The sequence below is a fragment of the Sitophilus oryzae genome, unplaced genomic scaffold (assembly GCF_002938485.1).
Source record: "Sitophilus oryzae breed Bouriz unplaced genomic scaffold, Soryzae_2.0 scaffold_1180_pilon_pilon, whole genome shotgun sequence".
Lineage (NCBI taxonomy): Eukaryota > Metazoa > Arthropoda > Insecta > Coleoptera > Curculionidae > Sitophilus > Sitophilus oryzae.
The window spans coordinates 176679-194330 of NW_022145816.1; the positions used below are offsets into that span (position 1 = coordinate 176679).

General features: G+C 35.1%; 1 protein-coding gene across 1 annotated transcript in view; it reads right to left on the reverse strand.

Moving 5' to 3' along the window:
• LOC115891379 overlaps window positions 1-17652 on the reverse strand; it is a 151565-nt gene that overhangs the window by 56482 nt on the left and 77431 nt on the right. The window contains exons 3-4 of the mRNA XM_030911826.1: window positions 16242-16351; window positions 15092-15255 (exon numbers count right to left, since the gene is read on the reverse strand). Of these exons, the coding sequence (XP_030767686.1) occupies window positions 15092-15255; window positions 16242-16351 (274 nt within the window). The remainder of the gene's footprint in view (window positions 1-15091; window positions 15256-16241; window positions 16352-17652) is intronic.

The following is a 17652-nucleotide window of genomic DNA, read 5'->3' on the forward strand; positions in this document are numbered from 1 at the left end:
TTTATTTATTCTATTAATTATATAAATTATTGATATTAACTTTATTTTCCTTTAATATATAACTTTTTCTTCATGTCTTTATTCAGCTCATGGTTGGCAATCCATATTTTATCAAGGGCTCGTGTTTTTATCTGGCTATTTCTTTGTTGCAAAAAAGGTTTTCGTTTTTCTTGGAACTACCTTGGTTTGGTCACTTTATGTTCAGCTAGTGTGAGGTACAGAGGCCTCTCGGTCATTTTTGTCAAGTTTTTGATTTTTACCCTTGTGGGGATTTTCGAGTGTGCCTCAAAAATTACTGCAGCATCCTATCTTACCTTTTGTTTTTTTGGACGGTGCTACGGTTTACCGGTGACGGGATTTTCACCTCAAAAAGCTGACGTGGGTCAACCAAGCAGCCCGCCTTTTTTTTTATTGAGCACCCCATTCCATCCAGGGGAAGAAATAATATTAATCACCTGAGGATTCGTAGAAAACCCTGAGTTAGCAGGGTTTTTTCGTCGGAGCCGAAGAGTTTTTTTGTCTGGACCGAAGAAGTTTTTGTCTGGGCCAAAGAAGAAGTTTTCTTCTGTGTTGAAGACTTCTCTCTGAGCCAGTTTTTTGTTGGAGCAGTTTTTTCGCTGTATCCATTTTACTTTTCTGGAGGAGTTGACAGTCGACGGTTGACAGTTGACAGCCGACGGTGTCTGCCAAGATTGATTTGATTTAGAAGATTTTCAACTATTTGGTATCGTACAATTCAATTTTATTTTTTCCCTATCTTACGATTTGAATTTCATTGGTGCGTACGAATACTGAACGTAGAATAATTTTTTAACATTATAATTTAATTAGAATAAATTTTCACATACTTAATTCTGTTGATAAAATAATATTTCATTTTTTCCTTTAATTTTTTTTTGTAAAATTTAATACAGCTGACACAGTTTCTTTTTGTCTCTATTTAAAATTTAAATCTATTCATTTTTTTTTATCGATATCTAAATTTCTTGAACTGATGAATTCATGATTATTAGTTGATTATTTTTGATTTATTTATTTAATAATTATATTATTAATTATTATTATTAGTGAATTGGTTTAGTATTATTTATTTGATTTATTAATTTGTTGATTAATTTGATATATTAGCTGAATTTAGTTGCGCTGATATATACATATATATTTATTTTGTAAATCTTACGTGATCACGAAAGGTACCTAGGTATTTACGTAATTTTGCTACTTACGTATTGTGAGATATATTTTCCTTGGTGCACAATTTTTTTATTGATTTATTTAATTTACTATTTGCTATTTGGTATTTTCTATTTACTGTTTCCTATATTTTCCTTTTATATTTCAATAGAGGGTACTGAAACTAATCAGTTTGCATTATTTTTTTATATTTCCTTTGGCCCTATGTCTACATAATTCTCTAAGATCTTGACTTTTTTTTGTTTATTTATTTACTTTTTTTTTATTTATGTATTGTGTGGAACTTGTAAGGCCCTAAATACACCTTAGGGGATTTCTGACTTTTTTTTCCGTCTAAAGTCAGTGGCGCTCTTAACCCGCCCCTACTCTCGAATTTTCTGAGCTAGGGCATAAATTTGTTCGCGACTAGACCCCGCAAATTCCATAAATATTTATTTTTCTTAATCGCTAACTTAATAATATTTTTTTTTTTTTCTTCGTATTTTTTTTACTTCTTTTCTTAATTTTTTTCTCTTTTTTTTTTTTAATTTAAAGAGCCGAGCTAAGGCCAAAACGTGACACTCTTCTTCAGTAAACCATATTACATCATCCGGTATTTTTTTTTTTGGTATATCCCAACTATTTGACTGAGCTTTAGGGAACAATGTTGTGATCTGTTTTTTCTAATATGTTATCTGTAACGGGAGCGTTGCGTCGGCCGATAAACTTTCTCATTACCAGTTGGTAAGCCTTGCTTCCCCAAACATCGGACTCAAGCTCAAAAGGGGAAGAGCTCTAGCCAATTCCTTTTTCTTGCTCCTAAGGATTTCTTTTTTAAGACTGTGCTTGGCTATGCTGCTGTAGTTGGTACGCGCCTGTTCCACGGCGTCGGGGTCCATCTCGCGTTCTCTTGCTCTTGTTAATACCCGTCTCTCTTTAATACAAATCTTCCTTTTTTCAGCAATCTCATTATTCCACCAGTACATTTGTTTTTTGTCCGTTATTCCTTTCCTAGGGAGAAAGGAATTACACAACTTTCTGAGACATTTGTCTAACCCTTCTGGGGATGGCGTTTTCATTTTCAGTCCGTTCTCCTCACAATAGGTACTTATCTTTTGTAAGCCATTTATTGTTGTCCTCCATCCGTTTATCTTTGCGACCACGTTGTCCTTCATCTGAGTATCAATCTGCCATGTCCAAATCTGATGTAACGATGTAGCGAAGCTTAGACTTTCCTCCTCAGTTATCACACGCCAGTTTCTCACTAGTCTACTGAGTTCCCGGAGTTGCGACGGTAATATCTATTATTGATTCGCTATTTGCGTTTTTAAAAGTGGGCGTATTACCCGGGTTCACAACTACAAGATCGTGCACACGATCCACTCTTCGATAATCCTGCCTTTTTGCATTTTTGGATCCCAGAGCCGCAAATCCTTGTTTTTGCATTAAAGTCTCCCCAATTATGGCTTCCTTCTTCCTCAGAGGCGTATCACAGCATTTATCTCATACAATAAATCATTCAAAGAGATCGCTGGGTTTACTTAATTGAAAAATAACACGAAAACACTAACATATTTGTATATTCAACACACACACAAAGCCTGTACCTGACACGTAATCTACAATATTAAACTTATCTCCTAGGTTTGTCCGTATAAAACTATCACAGTCAATATCACAGATGTTATTTTTTTTTGGCATATATATTGGGTTCTTGACCCAGTATCAAGTTGATTTTGTTGATCCTCATATACTGCAGAAGGAGGTCATATGCCGCCCCCCTCCTATCCATATTTAACTGGGAGGACTGAGAAGGCGCTGATTTTTCCTCAAATGTTTGGACTCAGTTCTGGCTAACCTGAGACTGGAGGGTTCCGCTTGTTTTCTCTGCCCTTCTAGCAGTCTTTAGCGCTTTTTTGAACGCCCCGCACCTCCCAGTGTTGGCGCTGTGACCCTGCTCATCACATATCAGGCAGTATGCCTCTTCTGTACATGCCTTGGCTTGATGGCCCTCCTTGCCGTTACATCTAAGACAGTAATGCTGAGAATCAGTAGCTAAAAGCAAATATATCGGTTAGGCATTATAAAACACATACTTTTAAGCGGACTACTTACCAATGTATTCATCTCCTGGGACTACACCGAGTCTAAATAGTCGCAAATAATTTCTTATTTTCAATCCAGTAGCGAGATGTTTATATTTGGTATTTGCATTTGAGGTTAGTTTGGTAGTTTCCTGCTGTGTAGGCATCAATCTAATCGGTGCTGTGGTCATGCGGTCAGAGTTGAGTAGTATTTATTTATATATGATTGATGTGTTCTGGTTGTTGAGAATCGAGTTTACCTATTTAATATTGCCATCAGGCCATAAAATAATATTTTTGCAGATGTAATCTTCCTAATTTTCTGTTTAATTTGGTTCTTTTACGGCGACTTTCTATATGATGGGCATATCCATTGTCATTCCTCTTATTCTGGGGATGTTGAAATTTTAAGGTTGGCTATAACATTTTTTTTCTTAGCGATAGTTTTTCTCGAGGGCTGGTACGAGTTTTACTTCCTTTTTCGATTTGATCCCTTTTGCAAGCAGGGTCTTTGCTATTGGATCTGGTTGTATGCCGATTTAAATTGAAAATTTTAAGTAGTGTCGATAGTTTTACAACGGATTTGTTCCGGATAAGAGATTCTGATTCAGAGTTTCAAGATATAGTTTGATAGATTAATTACACAGGCCGACATGATTTTTGTAACACGAGTCAGTTGCAGAATTTCTTCATAAAAATATGCTTCTAATACAGAAAAAATACTCCTGAAGCTCCTACACGTACCACTTTTCAGTTGCCTAATTACGCCTCTTTTTTTGCAGGTAGTCAATTTTATAGATGTCAGGTATTAAGTCTAGGTAGATTCGTTTACATACAGGTAAAATTTTATGATGGGATGATTGAAAGGGACGCATTTTGTGCACTATAATATATTGTGAAAAACATAAGAAAGTTCAGTTTTCAGTTGATTTTCGACGTGAGTTGTTCTATGCGTGGAGATAAATAGTACGAAAATGTCAAGTCAAACGCGCCGCAGTTGTAAAGTGTCTCCTGATCGATTTTGTTACATTTGTGGAGAATTTGTGAGATTGCAATCACAAGCCAGACCATTTTCTGAAAATGTGAAGAAAGCCTACTTCAAGTAGTATTTTTGGAGTTTTTGGTTGGAGATCAAGACAAGCAGTGGGCTCCTCATGTGTGCTGCGTTACTTGTAGCGTCGCTTGTGCAGTGGATGAAAGGGAAGAGGAAAAAATGCCATTTGCGGTTCCAATGGTATGGCGAGAACCAACTAACCATTTTGACGATTGCTATTTTTGCCTGACGAAAACTGAAGGTTTTTCAAAAACAAAAAGCACAAGATCGAGTATCCCAATTTGCCGTCTGCCATACGACCTGTTCTTCATGGTGCAGATCTCCCAGTGCCGATCGCGCCCTTAGACTGGCAAGGTATTGTTTTGGAAGATAAGGAAGATATTGAATCAAACAGCTCTGGAGACCAGTGTACTGATCCTACCTTTACCCCAGAGGGCGGTTCCGACAAGCCACATTTGATTGTTCAAAGCGAGTTGAATGACTTGAGTGCGTGACTTGGGGTTATCAAAGCAGCAGTCAGAACTTCTTGGATCCCGGCTTAGGAATGGAATCTGTTAGCCAATGAAACAAAAATCACCACTTTTAGAAAAAAGAAATGCTCCGTTCTCTGCATTCTACAGTATGGAGGATTCGTTGTGTGCATGTACTGATATCGATGGCTTAATGCAGGAACTTTCTATAGAACATTCTCCTGTGAGTGGCGCTTATTCATAGATTCGTCGAAATATAGCCTAAAAGCTGTGTTATTGCATAACGGAAATTTAAAACCCTCTATACCAGTTGCCCATTCAGTGACAATGAAGGAAACTTATGAAAATATGCGCATGCTTTTAGATAGAATCAACTACAACAGGTATAAATGGCAGATATGTGGGGACTTGAAAGTTATAGGAATTTTAGTGGGACTTCAGGGAGGATTTACAAAATATTGCTGTTTTCTTTGTTTGTGGGACAGTCGTGCAGTAAATCATCATTATGTACCAGAAAATTTGGCCAGAAAGAAGTGAATTTCAACCGGGTTTCCCAAAATGTCAAATATATCCCTCTTGTAGACCCCAAAGACGTCCTCCTGCCTCCTCTTCATATCAAACTTGGCCTCATGAAAAACTTCGTGAAAGCTATGAATAAAAGAAGGTGATGGATTTAAATACCTAAGGCAAGTCTTTCCCCAGTTGAGTGATGCCAAATTGAAAGAGGGTATTATTACTATTGGACCACAAATCAGGGAAATTGTTGGACGACACAAATTTCACAGACACGCTTACCAGGCAGGAACTCAGAGCATGGACCTCATTTGTTAGTGTAGTGAGGGGATTTTTGGGAAACAATAAGGATGCGAACTACGAACAATTGGTTAATGAGCTTTTAGATGCTTATAAATCGCTTGGTGCCCGAATGTCTTTAAAAATTCACTTTCTCCATTCTCATTTGTCATTTTTCCCTGAAAATATGGGTGCTGTCAGTGATGAGCAAGGTGAGAGATTCCATCAAGACATAAGGACAATGGAAATTCGTTATCAAGGACGATGGGATCCAGCCATGATGGGTGATTACTGTTGGTTTTGAAGAGAGAAGACGCGGTCCCTCATAAAAAGGAAAAAGTAAAAGACTTTTGTTTATGTTTTGATCTCGTTTCGATTGTTTGTACTTTTTAGGTATAAGTAATGTTTGAGGAGTGTAAACTATAAAATATAATCGGTATATAGGCTTAGAAGTTCTTAAATCATGTTTGAATAGCTATCTTAATATATTGAATATTGTAATATTGAATGATGTTTTATTAATGTAACAAAAAACCTTACGTGTTACGACTTTTTTTTTGCCACTTTCGTGATTAGATAGGTTCATTCTACCACAATATCCTATTGAGCTTTGTGTTACATCGAAAAAATTTTTTTTTGTCGGCCTGTGTTATACTTATTATAGATAATATAATTATGAGTTTTCCCTCGTAGCCACCCATCATCTCAGGCAAGCAGTACGCCATTTTGTAATATTATTTCGAGAGGGTAATTTTCTCCTTTTAATTTCCATCTAGGCCAACTTTTGGTAGAACTTTTGGTAGCACGTTTGGTTGCACTTTTTGGATTTCGGACTTTATTAACATAATCTCCATGCACCGTCGAGCATTCTGATAAACCGTTGGCTCATTTAGTTTTTGAGCTGGAGATGTTCCCCACTGACTGACCGATGCAGTAACCATCAGTTAATCTTGATCCACAACCAAAATACATCAATTTCCTGAGAGCAACGATCAGCCCATCCTCTGGAAGACGTCCCCTGGAATGATCTGGTAAGTAGCTTTTTTTTATATTTTCAAACTTTACCTATATTTTTTTAGCCGTAGAGACATATATAGTAGTCATATATAGTTGAATTTGACTATAGTTTTTCTTAATATTTGATATTTGACAGATATGTCAAGACTATAGATTTAGATATACTTTACTTGAATTGCGGCTCATACATGTAAACTTACAGTACGTCTGTCCTTTCTATAGCTACGGGGTATCCGTGAGAGGGGAAACGATATTATCTCGATGTTTTTCGTAAAAAATTAGACGACGCGTCTCATCAATAAAAATTCGACAAATTTGCAAGTAGCCAATAAAATGAGTGGGCGGAGCGATTTGCGGTGACGTACTCGTCAAGTCGACGTATAAAATATATTGTTGTTTATTTAAATGTTTTTTGTCCGCATTCCTTTCGTAGACACAGATCCAGCAGACGTACACACTACTAGTAAGTACCATGAGAACGTTCATTAATTTAAGACGCTTTTGACATGTCTATATAATCTATTTAATTTCATGGTTTTGACAGATATATTTATTGAGTATTTTAGCTTTATTATCTGTTAAAGTTAACACTGTCATTCTGCTATTGAAGATCACTTTAACTTACTACTGTAAATTGTAACTTTTTGAAATTTCGTTTTGTATTGCAGAATATTTTTTTGTATAGATTGTCTTCGATTTTGGATATATTTAGAGTTGCTATAATTAAGCAGATAATCTGGTAATAATCATAATAATATGTATGTGTATAATTATGAATAGGTAGTTTAATTTGTGTTACATTTGAGTTCTGGATAGCCATTTAATCTTATTTGCCGAGCCACACTGTTTAACATTTACAAATTAATATTGAGGAACATTTCGTAAAATTAAATGAGTCAACTGTTTCTATTGTTTTATTTAGTTTAGCTTAGTATTTCCCACTTTAGTTTAAGAACAGCACTTTTACTTCGAGGGTCTTAAGTGGTCTTGGGTGGCGCTTATTTATATTTTTCTTTTAGTTCATATAACCTAACATAAATAATACATTTTTTTTTTTTCCTAACATAGAATAGTGTTTATTTTTTACATTTTTGCATAAATCTTAAAATTCTTTTGTAGTTACAACATTCTTTTGTAATTACATACATGGAGATCTTCCTTTTGTAGGGGGCGGGGTATTTCCCATCCTCCTCTGACAACAGATGTTCATCCTACGAGGAGTGGGCATCTACCTCCTACGGGGTTATAGACCTTTCCAAGGTTAGAGTTTAGCCCTCCGTGCCCTTCACAATCGTGGATCTTGTCTCCGGCTGGTACCCCTTAGGTGGAGGCTAGAGGATCTGTCTCCATTTTCTCCACCTCTTTAACTTTGTCTCTCCTTAGACCTGATAGCGGTGTTGTCCCGAATCTATAATGAAGGATATATCCCTCTTTCTTATTGCCTCATTGGGTTTGAGGTCAATTACTCCGCAAGGGTTAGTCGGTCCACTTCTACAGAGCTTCTCATGTAGAAGCAAAGGAGACGAGAATACAATGGGGTTGCCCCCTGATGCTCCAAGGTTGAGACCAGTAGAATCTAGTCTTCTATCTAACTACCTGGTCCCACCATCATAGGATTTAGGTGACTGTTTTTGGTGAGGTTGTCTCCTCTTGGTCCGGGCAGTTAAGCTAAGACCGCCCCATACACACATAACCCCTGCCCGTGGTACATGGACACAGGACAGTACAGGGCGCCTGGCATGACGGACAGGGTAGTCCTATCCGGCGTTGTCATACGTCGTGATGCAATTTCCTGGCCATGACACTACAGCCATGAACAAGACAATAAGATGCTTCTTAGGCCCAGCCAAAGTGTCAGAAGGCATTCCCCCTAGCCCCTGACTAGGAGCTTCCCCTACTAACGACAAGGTATCGCCTCTCCTAGAGGAAGTTACTTGTATATAGCAAATATAATTTTTTTTTTAAATATGACACTATAACTTAAGATACTGTGATGTAAGCCATACGCTAAAAAAAATATTTTTTTAAATAGTACACTATGCATTAGAAGTAAAGCATAATGCTCTTGTTATTTATTTTTTTTTTCTATCGAATAAAGTAAAAAAAATACCGAGGGTGCCATTTAAAAATCAAAAATTGTAGTCATTTCCGGTGTAACAGGAAGTGACCGAAAACTATTGAATACGTCAATCAATCCTAATTTATGTCATATACAAACATACCAAATTTCGCTTTTTTATCTGAAAAAATAAAAAAAGTTATAAAGGTGAGTCACTTTTGAGACGCACCCGGTAGAATACTTAAGTTTACAAATAACTACGAATTAAAGTTGATATATTTATATACAGTTTGCTAAAATTTCATGAAAATAAGGCTAAAAGTAAATATTACACGTTACATTTGACTAAAACAATTTGTCAGAGTGTATAACTAGATACTATTTTTCACATACATATTTTGAGTATCCGCAATCCTTATTTTAGGTAATATTACACTATAATTTTATCCAATAAACCATTTTACATTATCCTTATTAATAATTAACCTATATTTATTAATAGTCCAATTTCCCTACTTAATTGTGTCGAGGAAAAACGCACCCCATGGCCTAAATGAATATTATCAAGCATCTGCACAATAAAATATTCGTTTCACCTATTTAAATGCCGAAAGTGATGTTATGACCGTGAAGATTGACAAGCTGGATATCGGTGAAACTGGGTTAGAATAATTGACGTTAGAATAAGTTACTCACGCACCTTTATACTCAAGGTCGCCTTTATTAATTTTAATGGTCAATTCTACGTGTGAATGACTGCTTATACTTTTCGTGACCATTTTTTCTAAATATGCACAGAAAAAAAAAATAAAAGAAGAAACAAATTTGATTAGAAATAAGATAATTTTAACTAATCTATTTAAACAATGGCGGCTCGTGCTGATCAGAGAGATAGTGTCATTTATCCCCGAATATAAATAGTGGAGTGGGCAACCCATGGCACTCGACATGAGTATGACAGTATCCCAAAAAAGCAACTTAACAGGCTAAAAAAAAACATGGCAAATATAAAATTGCCATGTTAAAAAAACATAGCAAATATAAAATTCCTCTGTCAAAAAAGTTACTCATATTCTTTAAATTGAGTGTCTGAACGAATCAGATAGGTAACTCTTTTTACTGTCGTGAAATAGAAAAGGAAAATAATAAAACAAGTGACAGTTCTTCCTCTTCTTGCAAAAATCAACACAAAAGTAAAATGTCATCAGCTTTAGACATTTCTAAATATCAGTCCAATGCCGTGTCTAATAAAACAGCCTCGGAGCGATTACAGTTGAGGGTTAGAACCTTTGGTGTTACACAGCAAAATAAAAACACTAAATCACCACAATACACCAAAACACTTTTACTTTTACACTGGACGCGCGTTTCGCTAACCATGTTAGCATCATCAGCATCTGCTATTAGCATCATCAGCATCTGCTGATGATGCTAACATGGTTAGCGAAACGCGCGTCCAGTGTAAAAGTAAAAGTGTTTTGGTGTATTGTGGTGATTTAGTGTTTTTATTTTGCTCGGAGCGAGATTCATGACGTCACGCTAGTTAGATACTACGGATTAATTAATATGTTGTAGAATACATGGAAAACATAAGTATTATTCCTCGTATTTTTGGTTTGTATTTTAAAAATGATATAGTTTATAAAATATACACAATATACAGTTAATAAATCAGAACCTGTTTATAGTAATAAATACTTTGGCAAATAAACTATGAACCCTACAAATGTAGCAAATGTTTTACAATATACAAATAATGAATAGGTACATAAGTTAATTGGTAAAATGTAAAATATATTTTAAATTTTGGGGTTTGAAAATCGATCTAATTTAACAAAAAACATTCAATACCTACTAATAGTGATGTATTATTATCTGCATTCACAAAATGTATACTATGTGTATTTTGCAAGTATCAATGTTCGAAAAATTATATTTGCAAATAATACAATATCATAGAAAAAAAGGCGTCAGCGATGGCTATGAAATAAAGATCGCTGTCATTTTATATGTAAAATTATTCTAAAATTTTTGATTTTCTTGGGATTTATGTTCGGGAAAAACGCTGATTAAGTTTTCATTTGGTTTTTCATTATTTTTATTTGGTTTAAAAAAACGTTTTGGCTAACATTATAGCCTTCATCAGTGTTGTGTCATATGAAAAAAATAGTGTCGAATATAATCCAAAAAAATACATATAAAATATTCACACCACACATCACATAATATTTACTGCTATTAATAAACTAATATAAACTTGTCAAAAGATGACCACATATTTTTTTAAATTATTATTCTTAACACTAAAACTATCTACATTGACTATGGAGTACGATTTCAGCAATAGTTAATGTAGATAGTTTTAGTGTTTTAGTATTCTACAACATACTAGCGCAGCGTAACGTCATAAATCTTGCTCCGAGGCTGTTCTATTAGAGACGGCATTGCGTCAGCATGGCCGCAAATTGCTACCCTAAGGAAATTAACACTAGAAAAGCCCGCGGAACTGCCAAATTCAAAGTTATTCGGTTCACAGACTATAAGACCCATGATTAGGTAATCATGTAGCAGTTGCTTGGTAAACAAAACTAGAGCAACGTACGGCAAGGCAAAACCTGTGCAAAGTACAGAGACTGGCATGCATCGGCATCACAAGTGCCATGAGAATATGCCCAACAGCAGCAATGGAGGTCATCCTAGACCTAACCCTAACACCACTGCATATTATTATTGTCGTGTCGGTAGTTGTGCCAACGCGACAATAATTAGAATGGTCATTGATAGATTCAGTACTGGGAGAATTTTCAGGTCATGGACTTGAAACACCCTCAAAATCAAAATTCTACTCCTCCAACTCCTAGTGGATGACAAGATTGAGCAATAAGAAGGATTGAAAGAGAGAAAAGTTTGCTCATCACATAAAAGACCATACCATAACGTGGTATACTGATGCTTCCAAAACCAAAATATGGACAGGGATGTTTTTGGACCGAAAACTAAATATTCTGAACCACTAGGCACCTACCCCAGCATATCCTTCAAGCAGAAATCTACGCTATCCAAAGATGATATCCTTACAATTTATCTTAGATAAGAACTATCGAAAACAGGAAATAGCCATCTTATCCGATTGTCAAGCAGCACGAAAAGCGATCAACTCAGTAACCATCACTTCAAAGTTGGTCAAAGAATGTCTAGAGAAGCTGAACAAATAAGGCAAAGAAAATAAAGTCCTCATACTTTGGGTGCCCGCTGACCAAGAGATAGAAGGCAATGAAAAAGCAAACGATCTAGCTAGAAAAAGAGCGAACACTCCTCTAACTGGACCAGAACCGTTCTGCTTTCCAAGCGGAAACCAGCTTAAAGCGGAACTGAAAAACCTGGAGGAGTCCATCCGTAACCTGAAATGGGAATCCTCCAACGGTCTAAGATACTCGAAAAAGTTCCTCAGAGCATGCGAGCGAGAAAAATCAAATATTTTCCTTGATTTAAGTAAGAACAATCTTCGCATTGTCTCTAACAGGACACTGTCTCCTCAATAGATTGAAGCTGAGAAACAACGGTGAATGCAGATTCTGAGGGGAAAATAGGGAAACACCAGAACACCTTATCACTGAGCCAAAACGACAACCGCTCGTGCCATAAACTTTGGTATGGCTGATGTCGAAGATGGGGAGCTGGACTCTGTGGAGCCGTCTCAGATACTGACTTTTGTCAAAGCATTGAGATTGTATGATGAGTGATACCCGCGATAACTCACGAAAGGGGAACGCACAATAGATCTGTTAAGCTGCGTCCTCACTTTCAAAAGCAAACCATTTACTTGCATACACATCCTCCGTACCAGTACCAGATTTCTTGCTCTCCTTTATTTTTTTTTCACTTCTTTTGCAAATTGACTCTAGATTTTTTATTTTTTGTTCTACCGCTTGCTTATCGATGTTAAATTGATTAGCAATTTACATAAGGGCATCGTGTCTCAAATTTCTGTTCTTATAGTTTTTGGTGCCTTTTTATGCCTCAATAAAGGCGATGACTTTACCTTGCTGCCATTCCATTTCTTCAACGAAAAAGCACGACTACAATGTCAAGTACCCAAGCCGTCATTGTGTATAACAGTTTATCGAATGTCGAACGTCGAAAACAGGTCCACACACTAATGTCGATCGACTGTTCTTTGATGTTTACCGACGGACAATGGAAAACAAATCGACATGTAGATCGATTAATTCTGTCGATCGACACCGTTGATTGCCGCGTACACACCAAGTCGACAGTATCGATAGACAGTGTCGACTCAGTGAGGACGCAGCTTAATGTTGCGGTGATTAAGCCCCCTGCTAAAAATTCTACATTCTACATGACCAAAAGCAAAGACATGGTTTTAATGTAAAAAATACGAAAAAATGTTAGTGTCTTCTTCAAAAGCGAATATTTCCTATAAATATAAAGCTATTGAGATAAATCAAAAACAAACCATCGAGAAAAACCACATCTAGATGATAAATTGATTTTTAATTCCTCGCATTGTTAACGTACTCCACAAGGTGTTTCAACTTTCACCAAAATATCAACATTTTGTTTTCCCTCGTATGGCAAGACAGATGGCAACTATCATTTTTAATTTAGAAGGAATTACTAAAAAAATTGCTTACAAATAATCAAAATCGGTCCACTAGAACAGAATATTATAAAACTTTAATATACAAGAAAATTTTAAGATGCCCGCTTTTCGTGCGGGTGAGTGTATTTTCATGCATGATTCACAAAAACGCTAACATCTCAAAATTACCCCACTTTTTATTAGGAGGGTTGAGGCTAACTGAAATGTTTCACAAAATCTTACACGATTAATAAATAATTTATTTGAAACATGCCGATTTTTATCCACTTAATCATTATAAGTATAATTACGGTATAATTACGATAAGCCATCATAATAAGCCAAGTTTAATTGAGTTTTTATATTTACCTTACCAAGCATAGAAGAACTGAAAACACTATTCATGTGTACCTACTTAACCTACTTTGATTTTTCGTGTGACTTAATTTTATCCTATCTAATAGACACGATCGCATGTGCCTTTTATAATGGCAGAAAAAATCGGGGGAAATAACATTAGGATTTTAATAATTAATAATTTTATCATTTTTATTGATTAATTTAATTATTTGAATGTGAAATTTATTGTTTGACTAACTTCAACGAAAGTTGAAGCCTTCATATTAAATATTTTAATAATGAAATAGGTACACGTTAAAAAAACATTTTTGAAGTAATGAAATATGTTAACTAAATCAACCTAGACAACAAACAAAATATGTAATATACAAAAAACCATGTGAATGTGATAAATTTTATATTGGTGAAACATTTAGACCCTTAAATGTTCGAATTAAAGAACAGAAAAATTATTTAAGAAAGGAAGATTTTTGCAAATGTAAGATTTGTCAGCATTCATGGAAAAGTAGGTAGTAGTCTCCTAGACTAATGGAGCTACATAGAGAACTACTACTACTAGTACTACTACTACATAGAGAACAGCGTAGAAAGCTCACTGTACAACAGCGTTTTCTCCGTCCGCTCCATCTGAAAACTGAAGTACCATGAGTTTATATGAACGATTTCACATGGGTTGCGTATACTTCGTCCAGATGAGCTATATTGAAAAAATATCCGCGCGTACGGTCCGCTCCATCTGAAAGCGCTGTAACAGATTTTTCGGTACTTTGACTAAAATCGTTTATCCGCTGTATTAATTATATATTTATATTTTAATAAATTAAATACCGAAAATAGGCGTCAACTCAAAGGCAGTTGAGAAGACGAACTAAGGAATGCCGAGATCTCCCGAGAGCACCGTGTATATTTTCGCGTGACCTCCTACTTAACGCTTTCACCATAGAGAAATATAGAATCTATTGTGTATCTTTTTTATTTAGTTTCTCTGTGGCTCTCGTCTCCTTTGACTCGTGCTGGAGACCGCCTCTAGACCAAGCGGTCTCAAGACGAGGCGAGAGACACCGAAGCAAGACGAGAGCCCCAAGTACACACTCGCTTTGTCTCGCCTCGGGTCCCCTCGGCGAGCGTGTACTTGTTACAAAATGTTCACACTGCAAGGTGAGAGGGCCCGAGAGCAGGCGAGAGCCCTAAGTACACACTCGCCTCGTCTCGACCTCGGGTCGTCTCGGCGAGTGTGTACTTACACCATAATAATATATACATAAATAAATAGGTACATTTTGAAAGTTAAATATGTCAATATACTAATTTATGTCATAGATAATATTTATGTCATACTAATTTGTCATAGATAAAAAAAGAAACGTTCATGAAAGCCGACTATTCTTTATATTCATGAAATATTTAACAACTACGTTAATGTTAACATACATCTATCAAAATTGCACAGACCTATAAATATTAAATGATTTAATTTACCTTAGGTCGTCAACGGTATCGCTTTCGATAACCTTTAATTCTTTCTTCAACCCTAACCTTTCCAAAACATTTCTATAAGCGTCTTCATATTCAGTGTGAAATTCATGGTCACCTTCGAGTTTTAAAACATGGTCTCCAGGAATTCGTCTATTTATGAATAACGTCTAAAAATATTTTTTTCTCTATATAATATATAATAAGAAAATAAATAATTATGTCATATTTTTCAAAATGAAAGGGTTGACCTGCGGTAATCCGACAAATGCTTAGTAATGCCGTACGAATTCACCGAATTTATCGAATTGTCGTTCAGATCTTTTTGAAAACGGGTTAATTAAAAAAAAGTGTTAAATAAAAAATACAGAGCAACAGTAGGTAACAAAGAACTGGAAGTAATTGGACCGTTATCTTTGTTCATATTATCTTTGCATTTATTTATTTTGATACATCAATATCTAATTGCCGGTAATTTGAGACGTGTTTGTTTAATATCAAATTATTAATATCTATGCGATTGCATACATATTAATAATTTATTAAGTTCCCCTCTTTCTTGATTTATATTTTATATTTTTTTTCTTTTATTATGGTAACAGTGCCAGTCGAATGCTTATAAACTGGTCACGATATTATTGTTGAAAAAGCCATATAATACAAATCCGCAAATACCTGCAAACCCGTTAAAAATTTAGAAACTCTTTAAATATAAAAAATATTAACTTTCTAATTCTGCGTCTAAAAGAAAAATAATACACTGGGTGTTGCATTTAAAAAAATTGATGTGTTATTCTGCTATTCTTGGTGTTTAGGTAAATAAAAAACTAAGTATTAACAAAGTAATATGAAATATGAAATAGAATGGCAACACCGCATAGTGCTGGAAATAAAAATAACATACTATATGTAGAATTTTATGCCAGCATCCAAATCTGTACAGAAATATTAAAAGAAAATAAAATATAACTTTTTTGACACACCCTGTATACCACAAAATATTTTAGGATATGCCCCTTTTGTATTTTAGGATATGCCCCATCTGTATAAAACTTTTTTTCATATCTTAAACAACGACGACCGTATTTGACTTCCTCGCGCTAACAGACCACCCTGTATAACATTAATTAAAATTTAATAAACTCTTTGCACTTACCAAATCGGGAAAATTTTTATCGTAACCTTTAAATTCTCTTTCGTACTCGGTCTTAATATCTTTAAATGAACCATCTGGTAAACGGAGATTGTCTTCTGGTAAAATTAAATCTGAAACAATTAAATGATATTAATTGTACAGTTCAATATAACAAACCAACAAGAACCAACATACGTTGCAATATAAGGCTGTGATTATATTGAAGCTGCGATAATAAGACAAATTAATAAAAAAAAATACGCGCCATCTTTTATTGACAAAACATTAATCAAAATCGAGAACAAGCAACCCAACCCAACCGAACCAACACACAATGAAGACAAAAACACATATATAAAACTTCCAATTCTACTTGAACCTCTTATCATGACTTTCATAAATGTGAAAATTAAAAACTAATATTAATCATACTTACATTGTTTCTCAGCTTAAGAACAAAATGAAGCAAACTTTAGCCTCCTTGTTTAGAAATAAGAATAATGTACTAACAAATTATGATATGAATATTTATAATTTGTTAAAAATTAAACAAATGTTTAGTAGATTAAAGTGTAATTAAAAGAGTTTTAATAAAATTGATCCTGTATTATACAAGGTGTCTCATATACTAGTATTATATTTAAAGGTTGTATTGATCGTATTCTATGATATTTTAGTATACGAGTGACTAAAGGCTTTTTAAAAAAGTTGAGCACTTTATATACCGTATCTAATCTTAATATCTATTTGGTGAGCGATTCTACAGAGAAAAATAAAACAAAAAGTTTCTATGAATATAAAAAAATACTTCCCGAAAAAATTACAGCCCTCAAAATGTTAAATAAAAATAATATATTTTGTTTATTTTTAATAAATTGATAAAATGTTTTTTTTTAATTTGGTACCCAACTAGCATCTATCTGACTTCGAACTAAATATGATCTGAAGCGACGTTAGACTTTGTGAAAATTTAGGTCGGGTGCTAGTGATACGACCGGTAACGTCGCGTCGCTTTCCTATTAAAAGCGACGTCGTTGGATCCGAGTCGGTAAATACAACGCAACGATCTCTCGACGTACAAAATAACAACGTATCATTTTTATTAATTTCCCAACATCGTTCCCACGTTGGCTTGCACGACGTACATAGAGTAAACGCCACAAATGTTTGGGAGTGATTAATCGCTTGATGAAGTTAGAATCGACACGCGCGCTGTCATTTTTACATTAAAAACGTAAATTTTTACCGCAGACGTAGGTTTTTAAAGGCCCGGTCTAATCATCTGCCTGCGCTCCTCCTACTTATTCTAAAATGTTAGGGTTATAGACGATACTATATCGCGTTTCTTCGATTGATTCGTTTTTGTGCGTCAGTCCATTGGTGTGCTTGCAGTGCGACCAATGGGGCATTTCATTTTATATTTATAACCAAT